The sequence below is a fragment of the Manihot esculenta genome, chromosome 5 (assembly GCF_001659605.2).
Source record: "Manihot esculenta cultivar AM560-2 chromosome 5, M.esculenta_v8, whole genome shotgun sequence".
NCBI lineage: Eukaryota > Viridiplantae > Streptophyta > Magnoliopsida > Malpighiales > Euphorbiaceae > Manihot > Manihot esculenta.
In genome coordinates, this window is record NC_035165.2 from 23331360 (window position 1) to 23346123 (window position 14764).

The window sequence follows — 14764 nt, forward strand, 5'->3', positions numbered from 1 at the left end:
TCAACAAAATCATCAATTATTTGATTGGAAAAGGGTTCTTGTTACAAAAACTTAGCAAGGGGACAACCTTGTAAACAATGGTCAAGTAAAAGCAAATTCACCCTTCATAACACAGTGGAAGCAAATTACTTTGCAAAACCAGTTGGGCCTGTAAAGCAAGTGAAGCCAGAACATTTCTGCTCTGTAGATGGTCAGGTCATGACACTCAAAACCAGGGAGCATCACAAAAAAATAATCTAAACAAAAATCAAGAAGACAAATGAAAGAACAGAAACAGTAGAAAAGAAAAGAGGAACCCGTTTATCAATTTACACCACTTCCATGATACAATCATTTTTTCCTCCATTTCAGTTTGACAAGGACATTTTATACCTGATAGAGAGGCTTATCAACTCTCGCCCCGTCGAAGCATACAGGGACAATCTGCACAGAAGAACCAAAATCATCAACTTCTCTCTTGAAACCACATTCCAACTGCAACCCATAAACATCAGATCACTAAAATTGCTGTTGGGTACTATGTTCAGCTGTCTGCTGCATGGCTTTAACATTTCAGCATCAATACAGTTGGTTCAATGGAGGACTTCATCAACTCCAAGAGAACAATCTACTTCCAAGTTCCAACCTCATTGACACAGCTCAATGTGTCTCACTAGTATCAAGAGAGGCCACGGCTGTTCATGGACCTGTCGAAGAGATGAGGCGACACTTGGAGCAAGAATTTAATTGTATGGGTTTGAGATGATTGGCATACATCAATACACTCCTCTAAATCATCATCACAAGTTAATAAGACCCATTCAGACTCATCATCCAAGTACTTCAGTTCATATTTATGTATGTCATCTATATTAAATCGCCTTGCAATTTCTTGTAATAGATCTTTAAGTTCCCAATTGTTTGGCATACGAAACCTGATTTTCTCATTTCCATATGTGACTTTCACTCTCTGAGTGTCAAAATCTCGAAGTATACTGCTGCTATTATTAGGTAGTGGCAGAAGGTTTCCCAAATTAGGTTGTTCGCCAAGAGATTTCTGGCTTTGAGATCTTGGCAACAGGTTTTGTTCTTGAATAGAGGCACGCAGCTCTGCATCACTTCTGGCCCTCTTTAACACACAATTATCTGAGTTTTCTCCAAGCACAGGATCTTCACTGGTGGGAGTGGTGACTGCGGATGCGTGCAGCTGTGTCCCACTGGAAATGCAATGGCTTGAATTGGAACTCTGACTGCACGAGGAAGAGGGTGATTTTGGTGTAGCTGCTTGAGAGCTGAAAATAACTCTCTCAGACTGTATGCTTGATGGCTCTGGATGATCGCTTTGCTTTAAGGTTGAAAACAGATTGCTTCTTGATAAATTTGGAGAGGCAAGCTCGGGAAAGTTTGTATAAAAGGAACCAATCTGAAAAGAACCAGAGGCACCTTGGACTGAGTCGATCACAAGTTGGAGTTTCTGTAAGGAGTGACCAACCTTCTTGATCTTTCTAGAAGGCCATCGTTTTATTCCGTGTTGCCTGCATATTCTTTTCAAGGTTGTGGGGCAAACTGAAATTGAAGAGGGGAGAAACAAATAAGCTATTTAAAGTGAATATGAACATACTAAAAATTGCATAAATGGAAAAGTCTATCTTAGAGAAAGCTCAAGCTTTGACATTTTTGCATAAATGCCTCAGGACATGAAACAACATGATTTTAGTTACATGCCTAGGAGTTTTGCCCCTTTACCAAGAAATGGCCCCTTTATCATCTGTATTATAATTTATGCGAATTTGTTTGTAATTGTTGTTATACACATGATTCAGAAAATGAAGTATGCTTTGCAGTAAAATTACAAAATTGGCATAAGCACTGTGTATAATTTTTCTGTTGAGTTGTTAAAGTGAGTAGCATTACCTATATTGTGACAAGAAGTATATAAATAAATAAGAAATAAACTTTATATACGATGCTTACCGCCAATGCTTTTTGCAGCATCTTTTAAGCTTCCAGCAAAATATCGCTGAAGAACTTGCAAGGTAATTGATTTCTCTGCCTTGGTACGTCTTTTCTCTCCTTTTTTACCCTTAAATACGCTTGAAAAGCTACCTTCAGCAACTGCAGAATCACCACCACTCTCAACACTAACTTTTAGACTATAATCTTCTTGATTTTGCCAGCAGTCTACCGATATTTGATCTTCAAGTACCTTTTGCTTCTTCTTTTGACATGATGAGACAACACTTCCACTTTGTTGGATCCCTGTGAGACGGTCAGCATGGGATAAACTTTCTCCACCATAACTTACAGAATAAGGCTGTGTCACTAACATCTCTTCTTTGGGAGGTGTATCAACCGAAGAGGCTAAAAGTTCGCTAATTGGACAGCCAGTTTCCTCCTCTAGCTCCTTGTCTGTTACTACCCGTAAGGACTGGCAGACCTGTTGTACAGTGATGGATAACGAGGTAAGCATCTCCTTCTGTTTCTCAGGATCCGTGCAATAAGCAGGCAGAAAGAACTCCAGCACAAAGTCAGCTGCACCGGAGTGCAGACTTCGTAGGCGAATTGCAACAGCAGCATGCAACCCAAACATCCTTGCATGGTGAGAAAGAGGATACTCAGTTTTTCGATATGAAGTTATGTCACTTGAGAAGCAAGGTTGATTAGTTAAAAATGCTTCCCCAGCAACTCCTTGACCTTTCAACAAGTGATGCTCTGAGCAAGCCTCGTGAAAAGCCTGGACACCAGTGTCATGTACATAGCAAGCAAGATCAATGGTGGAAACGCAACGATAGTAGTTGTTATCAGAATGTCGGCACCCTCCCTTGCCTTGCTGGATGCATGGTACCCAAGTTTGAGCTAAGGGCAATTTATGTGTCTCACAAGCAGATCTCAGAACTTCATGAATCTCGGGTAATACAGCTTGATAGGACATATCACACATCTGATGGGGAGCATAGAAAAATCAGAAAACTATTTAGTTTAAATACATAAATTATATTACGCTACTTTTCTTCAATTACCTTCACATGCTGCAAACTTGGAACTTCAGAACTCTGAAGATCAACTGCCTGCAAGTTAAAGGTTTTTTCCTATCAAAAACTCAAGTTTGAATAAATCATTATTGTATCTCAAGGTTGAACTACGTCCAACATAGTTCGGGCAAGAAGCTCTGAGATGAAGCCAATATCCAAATATAATTATTAACCATTTGTTTCTTAATTTTACCCCCCAAGAAAAGAACGTTTAAAAGAAGATAAAAGTAAATACAACAAGGAGTGGCAAAAAAAAAATCTCTTTTTTGACAATTAAAGAAAATTCACCTAGAGTTATTGAACAGATGCAACCGAAGTACAATAAAAAGAGAAAGAAAAATGGTATCATTTACAAGACAAAAAATTGTGAAGTTTAAAGAAGTATGAACATCAACAGAGCACCATCCATCATACCAAAAATTATAAAAGTTCAAAGTGAAGTATTTATGAGAGTGTATAGAAGCTTTTCCTGTTCTCACAAATGAAAATACTAGATAACAACTGAAACCTGAAAGTTCTCCGAAATCAAGCAACCTTGAAGAAAAGTTAAAAAGACCCTTATTAGGAAACACAAGAATTCATGCAACATAGCCATAGAGAAATCTTGTCTTAATTGTGAAGTCTCCTGGTCCCAACATCAGCAGTAAAATCAACATCCCTCACAAATTTTGTCCTTCTTGTGGAATAGGAATGTGGGTGTCTGCTTGAAGGAAGCAAAGGGTTACTTCCCCTTAGCAACCCAAGCATTGGGAAAACCAAAAAAAGGAAAAGGAAAAGAAAAGAGAGAGAGAGAGAGAGAGAGAGGGGAAAATCTAAGGTCTGCATGCAATAACTAATTAAGCATATATTTCGAAAAGCACCGTCTTTAATTCTTTATATTTCATGTACTCCAAAACAAAATGCTGAGACCATAAAAAGGTGCACAACAAGGTTCCTTCAGATCTCAATAATGTGCTTATGTTAATAGATACTTGTCCTGTAGAACCTAAACTAGCTATTTCATAGTTGACCAAGTGAGAAATATACATACAAATACATCACATATTCAAGCTTGGAGAGAGATTGTTGCTATGAGAGGACTACCACTAATCAAGTCAGCTTCATAGTGGTATTAATTTGTTACTCAGTTAACAAAGCAAGTTAACTTTTGGTGCTGTAACACCTGTGCCCATTACACTGAGATAAACAGAGAGAAGCATTTCTTAAACAAGAAAACAAACCTTAAGTGCCATGCAAACACTTTCAAGCTCAGGATGGTACTTGATCTTTTGTTTTGTTGTTACCACTTCAATGACCCCCAGGCAAGTACTGCTGCCTTGTTCAAAAACAGGAAGGGCCAGAGTTCCACGTACGTCATACTGTTGAGCATGATCTACCCGTGGGTACTCATCACTTCTAAAGAATTGAACATCAGGAGTCCACTCAGGAACCTTACCCAAGAAAACCCGACCTGGTAGCCCCACCATGTCCTTGGAATCCTCCTCAACTGAAAATTGATAGTTAGTGGATATGTCTCTGTAATTTGCCAGCCTTTGACAGTTGGGAACGAGTGCAAATCGTTGGTCATGAGTTGTAAGAACACGTCTACCTCCTTTGTCTACAGGGACCCATATTTGTATAAGGACATCTTTATCTTTTGTGAACTCTCTAATGTATCCAAGTGCTCTAATTAATCTATCCCTTACAGAAGTTTTGGGGCCTGGGTTTGTTCTTGGTCCAATCCACCACCTTCTGCTTACTTCAGAACCTTCAGTTGTATTATATCCCAATCTGTCGGCACTACCTACTCCATGGTCAAGGGCCTCAGCATTAATCAGACTTCTTCCATGGGCTTCATTCAAGGCTGAATTCCTAGGCAACAATGATATTTGTTCCTCTTCTCGATTGCTCCTCTTTGATGGACTGGAAGCCAAGTCACAATTATTAATCTCTGAAGTAGGCCATTGAAATGAAGCATCAACAAAGGCAGCAGAACTAAAGGGGCTAGGATTAAAGAACTCAGATCCATCTATTGTTTCCAGCCAGCATCCTTCTAACAACAATTTATCCATGCAGTCAAAGTCCATAGCTGAATCAGCACGAGTGCCCAGCATAGCACCTGTTGATAAAATGCGGTCTTCCATAATGATCTATATCCCCAATCCCACTTAGAAGCCCCTATTCTGCTATATCCTATTACTCAAAAGATTATCAAATTTCACCTGGAAGTTTCCAAAACAGTGGCCTCTAGGAAGCTTTCAGATCTTCAGTCTGCAAATCTAATCTGTCCAAATTGCTGAAACATCCACAATACCATCAACAAGAACATCAAACCAGATAAAAACAATAAGTTCCACAGAGAATTGGAAGTAGGGGAATTTTTTTTTTTTTTTCCTTTTTCCAGTTGACTGGGATGGGGATCGATGAAAAGAAGTTTTTTGTGAGTGAATGCAAAGATTAGTGAGGTTAGATAAATGAATATTATAGGAAGATTAGGTTTCTCTTTCCTTTTTCTACATCCCTTAGAAGAAAAGCTAGAAAAAATTTACATAACCAGCAACCATTAAAGTGAATCAAAAAATAAAAAAAGCCACTTTGAAAAATCAGCATATCCATCAAAGTAGCAGCAAATATTCATCTCTAGACTCTAAGAGTCAAGAAGAAGAGAACAATAGCAGAGCAGTAATAAAAACCCATTTTCCACATATTCTTACAAGGTGTAAGGGTAACACTTCTCCTCACTTTTGATTCAAAGATTCCAATTTTCCCATTGACAAAAAATAAACCCATCTCCACTAATACAAAATATAATTATCATTAAGGAAAAAACAAAGCGATTCATAATCTGAAGGCAATCCCATTCATAACCCAAAACTGGGCCAGAAACAAAAAGAAAAATCAAATTAAAACAGAAAAGAAAGAGAGAATAACTATAAGAGACTGTGCAAAGATTCATGAAGATACCATTTATAAGTTAAAACCAAAAGATATGTTGTCTTCACTGTCTGTGGGGGAGGAACATGAGCTATGACCAAAAACAGCAATCTCATAAAATGGAGGACTTTTTAAGCTGTCTCTCGGGAAATCACCTCCACACGAAGAAATGAGCTCCTCTCTCTCTCTCTCTCATAGTAATAATCTAAGCCTCTCGTTAAGTTTTTGACAGTTTATGATTCCAAACCATTTGTGTGAGGGAAGATTCTGGTTCCAATTTATGACCCCACATTACCAGCTCACCATATGTTGGTGGGTCTTGAAAGCCTCGCCGTTGAAGTCAACTTTTTGAACCCCAACTCAACTCCAAACAAAGAAGGCTAGAAATATAGAACGAAGAACTGATCCGTTTGCTGATGCCATGTTTGATCAGATCTTGAAGCCAAATCTTCAGTGGGGAATAATATATAAATAAAGAAATTCAAATGGAATCTGACTTGTTTTTTTTCATCTTTTTGTTGGGTTAAAAATGGTGGCACTGTGATATTTGTGCTCGTGTCTGTGTGTGTGCCTGCCACTTTTGCTTCTTTTTACAACCCCATCATCCACTTCCATGTTCCCAGCCTTTGGTTTATATTTTTTCTAACGTACTAAAACAATAATTTTTTAATAATTAAATATTAATTTATAATTTTTAAATGTTAAATATTATCACTAAAAAATTAATAAACTTTTCAAAGATAATATATTTTATTTTCGAAATTACAGAATTTTAATATTTAAAAATTGAGATTTTAATATGTTTAGACTTGTTTAACATATAATTTAAATTTATTTAATCTTTGATGGAAAAGATAAGGGTAAATTTGAATTTATTATTGTATATATAATTGGAAAAGTACACTCATGAATATAGTTTGATAGTAAATATATTTAAATAAATAAAAAAAATTAAATTTTATTTTTAAATTTTTATTTTAAAAAAAATATATATATAATAAAAAAAATTAAATATATATTTATATATATAAATATTATTATAAAAATTCTTCGAAATGCATATATATAAATTTAAATTTTTATATCAATTTCGTTTTGAAATTCACTTTTAAAAAATGATCTCAGAGCTATTAATCATATTTTAAAAGTTAAATAATTAAAGTTGGAGGTGGAGATAGGGAAGAGACTTTGTGCTCAAAATATCATCCATGTCGATATTTGAGTCTCAAAAAGTTGTCCTTTTCATGTATGATGACATTTTAAGGGAAACTAATGAGTTGAATTTTTTTTTTAATTAATTTTTTCTCCAACCTTATCTTACACCATTTTTGCGGCTTTTTTCATAAAAAAACAAAAATAAAAATAAAAATATTTCTAAATGTCGGCTCTTAGCCACAATTTTTTTTATATCAAATTTGATATTAATAAATTAATATTTAGACTATTTATAATAAAATTTTATTACATTAAAAAACACAAAATTATCGAGCAATATTATTATCAATCCGATAATAATAAAATTTTCATGTAAAATTTAATTATCATATTTATAATAATATTTATTTGATAAAAAATTTATTGAAAAAAAAATATTTATAATGTAAGAATAAATATCAATATATTTATAATCGAATCTCTAGTACATGTTTCAAAATCTTATATATTATTTCTAACTATTATAGCAATAACAGGGGAAAACTAATTCAGTCAAACTATATCACTGTTAATTTTAGTAATCCCATCAAAAGAGGACACCAAGCAGCAACTAAACAAGACTTATGCCGCTGAAAGTGAGAATAAAAAAAAATACCATTATACTAATCATATTTTTTATTAATCATATTTTTATTCGGTGACCGTGTTTGATTTAATTTTATTATTTTATTTGATTCTATTTTCTTTGATTTATTCTGATTTAATTTACTTTCTCTCTTTTTGGGCTTTTAACAAGTATTTATATAACTCTTTTATACTTTGCCCACAAGACTTTGTAAATGCAGTTTTTCTGCATGATTAAAAAAAACTATAAGTCCATTTAAAACTGTAGTAGGTTATGAACGGTTCACCCATCAAAATGGTATGTGAGTTGGAAGATTTTTTATTTATTATTTCTTTCTTGTTTAAATGGTAGTAAAATAAAAGAGTGTAATAAAAATAAATTTATTTTTTTAAAAAAAAGTGTTATATTAATTTATGATTTGGTCTTATAGTTCAAATTTTAAATAAAACTATAATTTTGTAATTTTTTTTTATTAAAATTGATATTTTCTTATTAATTTTTATTATCTCTTCTATTAGACAAAAATAGCAAGATAAAATTAATCATTATTCCTTTCATTTCTTAATTTTCCGTTCTTTTTAAAACAGAATAAATATCAAATTTTTTATCTTTCCTAAATTATTTTCTTTTTATTTATTTATTTTTAAAAAATTATCTTTATTTCATCATAACCATCTACTGCAATGGATTCTACATAAACTTACTATAATCAATTATTATAATAAAATTATTATATAGGCATTTAATAAATAAAATTTCCGCTTTGCACATGCTACTAAAGTTTATTTAGAATTATTGTTTATACAGAGAAATATATCATTAAATATATTTTACAAATTAAAAATTTAAGATTTTTAAAATAATTAAATAAATATCAAGTGTCATGATATATATTTATTATTAAGATAAATGGTTATTTGCTAGATGTGAGCATTTAATCGATTCGGTTTAAAATTGAACCGAACTGAATAAATTAAAAATTAAAATTTTAATATTTAAAAAAATCAAATCAAAATGATTTTGATCAGAAATCGAATTAAATTGAATCGTTTTGATTCAGTTCAATTTGATCGATTTGAATTTTTAATAAATTTTTTTATTTTTTATATTTTATTTTTAATATTTTAAAATTTAATTAAAATATTTTAACCTTAATATGATTTAATCTCTTTATATTATTAAAAATAATATATTATTATCACTAATTAGTTTAGTTTGATTTTTTTAAATATTTTTTTATTAAAATCAAACCGAACTAAAATAATTAAAATTTTTAAAATTAAAAATCAAATCAAATCAAAATAAATAAATTAAATTAAAATTTTAAATTAATTCGATTCCATCAGTTTTTTCGATTTAAGAATACTGCTCACCCCATGCATTCCTCTTGAATATACTAAAGTTTAATACTCTTAATATATAACTGAATTTTCATTGGTTTAAAAAAAAAAAGAAAAAACTCTATGTCAATTCAATTCTAAATGAGGTTTATATGTGTCCAAAATGAATTATATTTACAAAGTCAAAAAATTATAGCAGCATAATGCAAGTTTCTCTCTCTGGTTCTTTGTGACAGGATACTCTCACATTTTTCTTTATGACTCATGCTCTCACATTTTTCTCTTCCTTAAACCTAATTTCTTATTTTCCATTTTTCATAGAAAACGATATGCGTCAATTGACTATCAATGAATAAGAAGATATTGTTATCCCTATTAAGAACTCCAGAAAAATTCTGATCGTCACTTATGATTTCTGTATGGTGCGGATGATTCTCACATACAATCTAATTAATTTTCAGAATATGCAGATATATTTGACAGATTTATGGCCACAATCCTCGGACAGTTATTGCGAAAGATTTAGTTCTTAATTACAAGGCGAACATTTTATTTTTGATGGAAATAAAAGCTTTTAGTTCTCGTACGGAATTTTTTCATAATTTTTTATATTTTGATGGTTGCTTTTCGTCAATAGACAATGATTGGGAGGAGACTTTTCGTTAATATGGAAGAGGCCTTTTGTTAATGTGGAAGAATTATGAATCTGTTTTTGTGTTGGCTTTTCTTTAAATTTTATTGATTCGATTGTTTTAGAATGTAATGTTCAATGGAAGTTTACTAGTTATTATGTGTTTTTGGAATCGTAACGACGATATCAGTCTTAAAACCTCATTCGAGTTTTATCTCGTAGAAGCTCTCTTCCATGGTTTTGTTCGGGAGATTTTAATGATTTATGCTCGAGATGAGAAAGGATGAGTATTTTTGTCAAATTATCTTATGCAGAGATTTAAACAGATAATTGATGTGCATTTTTATCAAATTATCTTATATAAAAGTTTAATTTTAAATTATTGTAAATTTTTATTAGACCTAATGCTATTTTATCTACTCATATTTTGATTAGAAAATTTATCAACATAATTATCTCTCTATTTTGGATCACATCCCTTTAATACAATCAATAGTTTTAATTTAAAAAAAAAAAGCGTTCAAAATGTAAATTAAAAAAAATTGCAGAATATAAAACATAAAACAATTTAACATGTAAATGAAAATATCAACAATTTTAATATAAAAAGATTCTAAGTGTTGATTTTTTTTCATTATTATAGTAGATATGAAATCAAAACTTGCGTTAATAGGAATTATTGGATTGCCGATTACAGATTCTGAAAATTTAATATTTTAATAAACAAACTTTATATTTCATCAACCACAATTAGAAAGCTTAAGGCCGATTTTTATTTTTATTTTTTTCCCATAAATATCACATCTTTAACAACAAAACTAATTATTATAAAATTCAACTTTTATAATTAATATAATTATCCTAAGAGTTGATATAATTCTGGAGTCATGCGGTTTCAATTTTGAGCCGATTCCTTAATTGAAAAGTCAATTCCTTTAATTTTTTGAAATTAAAATTAAAACTGAAAATTTAATATCATCCATACTATTTTATGTGTTTTCAGTTTCAGTTTAATTTTAATATTAGTTCTCATTTTGGTTTCAACTTGATACAATTTTCAATTTTTATAATAAAATTTAAATTTTACCAAAATAATTAAAATACTTCTATCATATAATACTAATATTATTTATATCAAATTAATAAATTTCATATTCTAACTTCAAAATAGTATTAAATATCTATAATATTATATAATATTTCCATCTAAAATACATTAAGTTATTAAATTAAAAAAGTATAATATAGTCTTTACTATTATAATTTTCAAATTCTTAAAAAAAGGAAAATGAAAAAAAAACTCCCAAATTTTCAAAAACTTATTTATAATTTTTTTCAAAAAAATAAACTCTAACTAAAAATTTTTTTTATCATTCCTCTTATATATTATGAATTTGTTTATTTTTCTTTTTTTTTTTCTATAGTAAAATTACACAGTTTAAGATAAAATTACGTAATTTAGCTGAAAATAATATATTTTTAAAAAAATAACTATAATTATTTTAATTTATTTTATTTTTAATATTATCAAATTATATTATATATATATATATATCGAATAATAATAAGTATACGTATATCTATATAATCGATTTTAGTAATTTATACTATATTTATATAAATTCTATTAATACAAAAATAGTGTACCATATAATTTATTTAAATATAATAAACTATAATTAATGAATTAAATTAATTAATTATATCATTATAACTTTTTAATAATCGATTACTGATTAAAATATATAATAATTTTATATTGTTATTATATATTTTTAAATAATAATAATTATTATAAATATATATATATATAATTATTTTAATAATTTATATTTCAATCGGATGATTCTGTTAGTATAGAAATAATATAAATATTATATATATAATCTATTTAAATAAAATAAATTATAATTAACTAATTAAATTGGTGAAATAAAATATAAGAAATATTTAATAATTAAATAATATAATAATTATATAGATATTTAATTTTATTAAAATTATATAATATATAAAATATATTATTGAATTATATATTAAAATTATAATTTTTTTTATAAATTATTTATATATATATATATATAATATGTTGTTTGGTATCATTGTAGTTTGATTTGGATAATGTATGATTTTAGTATGATTTTTAATAAAAAATTAAAATTAAAATTAAATAACTAAATAAATTAAATTTAAATTTGATATGGTTCGATTTCCTCGCTATCAAGATTTGAAATATTTTCAGATTTCAAATTTGATATGGAACTCCAAAACTGATGCACAATCCTAATAATTGCTAATTAGGTGATAGTAAAGCCAAATTCCGAAGTCTATCATCTATCAAGATTCTACTTGATTCCTAATTTGCACCGACTCTAATTATTTTCTGTTTTATTATTTTAATTAACTGTTTATCCGCACGTGGATACTATAATTTTTTACATTAATGTCTGATATTATTTTATAAAGTAATATTTTTTTTATAAATAGATAATAAAAATATACAAAGAAAGAAACTAAAATTATTACAATTGTTAATATAATAAATTGTAGTATATATATTTAATAATTTAATTGTTTAATATTCATAAAATTTTATTTAGAGTATTAAAATCATAGTTTTATTTTTTATTATATTTTAATTATTTATATTTATTAATTTTTTATAATTATTTGAATTGAATAAAAATTTAATTTAATAAAATTTTATATAATTAATTTTATTAATTATTTATATTTTTATCACTGTTAATATTTTTTATAATAATTTTAGTCAATTGATTATATATATTTATTCACATTTATAATTAAATTATACTAATTATGATTTTATAAAATTATCAAATAACTAAACAATAATATGAACGTTTTATTATAAAAATTGCTATATGGTAACAACATTTTTTTTATTATTCTAATATTTTTTATATGATGTTTATTTAATTTTTATAAATATATTTTTAATATTATTTATTATTAAAATAAAAAATATAATAAAATTTTATTACAATATTAATAATATAATATATTAAAAATAGTAGGATATCAAAAGGTTATATAATAGTAGCAATAAATATAATAAAAACTGTCTTTACTATATTAAAAAATAATAAAAAATCAAAAAATCATACATTAATAGTAATTAAAAAAATAAATTATATTTATTATATATATATTAATTTTTATTTTATATAAAAATAAAACCAAACATATATATAAAAAAATTATAAATATATTTACATCATATATCACAAATATATAAATATATAAAGTTAATTATGTCAACTCTCTATCTCTTATATCTAAGTTTAATAATGACACTTGTCAGACTCTTATCATTTTATTTTAAAGTTCAATTATCCATATAAATTTACTAATGATAGAAATATAATTAAAAAAACATATTATAAATTTAAATATATAATTTTTCATATTTTATAGTTAAAAAAATAGATATATATTAATTTTTTATTGATTATTTTAAAAATATAATTAATTATTTAATTTAAAATTTTTTTAATTATAAATTGATATATTAAAAGTATTATAAAAAATTAAAAATATTAATAATAATGGTAAGAAATTTAAAAATTAAATATAAATTATATTAATAAAAATAATAAATTACATTTATTATAGACATTAATTTATAACATTATTAAATATAAAAACATAATTTAAAAATAAAAATAAAAATAAAATATATTAAATACGTCACTTAATACAAATATATAAATTGAAATTATACCAACTATTTACGTAAACTTAACATACCACTTATCAATCACTTTATAATTTATTGGAAAATTTATAATTTAATTCATGAATATTGTCATTATTAACAAGTCAGTCCCTGTATTTTTAAAAACCTATTAAAACGTCCTTATATTTTCTTTTCGTCAACGAAATAGTCCTTCCATCTATTTTTATCTTTAAAAATATAGTAAAAGACTAAATTACTCCCATTATTTTCCTCCTCCTCCTCCTTCCTTTTCTCCTTCATCAATTCTTCCTCCTTCTGCTTCTTCTTCTTCTTTTGCTTCTTTTTTCTTCTTTCTCTTCTTCTTCTCCTTCTTCTTCTTCTTCTTCTTCTTTTTCTTTTTCTTTTTCTTTTTCTTCTTTCTCTTCTTCTTCTTCTCCTTCTTCTCCTTCTTCTTCTTTTTCTTCTTTTTTTCTTCTTTTTCTTCTTTTTTTCTTCTTTTTCTTCTCGTTGTTCTTCTTCTTCTTATTCTTCTTCTCTTTCTTCTTTTGAGGAGGAGGAGGAGGAGAAGGAGGAAAGAAAAGACAATGACTATTTCGTTGACAAAAAGAAACAATAAGGATGTTTTAATAGATCTGAAAAAAGATAGGGACTATTTCGTTGACAAAAAAAAACAATAAGGATGTTTTAATATATTTCTAAAAATATAAGAAGGGACGATTTCGTTGACAGAAAGAAACGATGAGGAGGGACTATTTTGTTGACGGAAAGAAACGATAAAGACGTTTTAATAGATATGAGAAAAGATAGGGACTATTTTATTAATCAGAAAAAAACGATAAGAACGTTTTAATAGATATGAAAAAAGATAAAAACATTTTAATAGATTTTTAAAAATGTAAGAACTAACTTGTTAATAATAGCAATATCTAAGAACTAAATAAATGATTTTATTTGAGGGTAAATTTGAATTTTAAAAATTTTCTCTCCTCCTTTTTCTAATTTTAACCTCCTTTATTTAATTTTAACGGAAAAGAGGACGGAAGGGCTATTTCGTTGACGGAAAGAAAACATAAAAACATTTTAATAGGTTTCTAAAAATACAGAAACTGACTTGTTAATAATAGCAATATCCATGGACTAAATTGTAAATCTCCCTAATTTATTTTAAATTATATCACTCGTCAATATCTGCAAAGCCTATTTTAAACACAGTTATATATGTACATATAGACAATGCTCATCAACTTTGTAGATGCATGCTCCCAGCACTCTCAGGTCTTAAGCTCTTCCCTATAACTGGCTTAATTAAAATAAAAATTCGCGAGCTCACAACCCTGGAAACGAGTCTAAAATAATTAAATTACAACTCGGTAGCGTCCAAATGCAGTT

At 27.7% G+C, this 14764-nt stretch overlaps 1 protein-coding gene across 2 annotated transcripts; it reads right to left on the bottom strand.

The window, feature by feature from the left end:
• Positions 1-86: 86 nt before the first annotated feature.
• Positions 87-6369, bottom strand: LOC110615182 (protein NLP4). 2 transcript variants are annotated; one of them, XM_021756932.2, is made up of 6 exons: positions 5955-6369; positions 5213-5286; positions 4232-5109; positions 3000-3047; positions 1954-2920; positions 87-1545 (listed from the first exon to the last, which is right to left on the bottom strand). In XM_021756932.2, exons 3-6 carry the CDS (start codon positions 5102-5104, stop codon positions 659-661), a joined length of 2775 nt encoding a protein of 924 aa, XP_021612624.1. In that variant the 5' UTR covers positions 5105-5109; positions 5213-5286; positions 5955-6369; the 3' UTR covers positions 87-658. The 2 variants fall into 2 exon arrangements, with proteins under 2 accessions (XP_021612624.1, XP_021612622.1); XM_021756930.2 differs by having other exon boundaries at positions 4232-5286.
• Positions 6370-14764: the final 8395 nt, after the last annotated feature.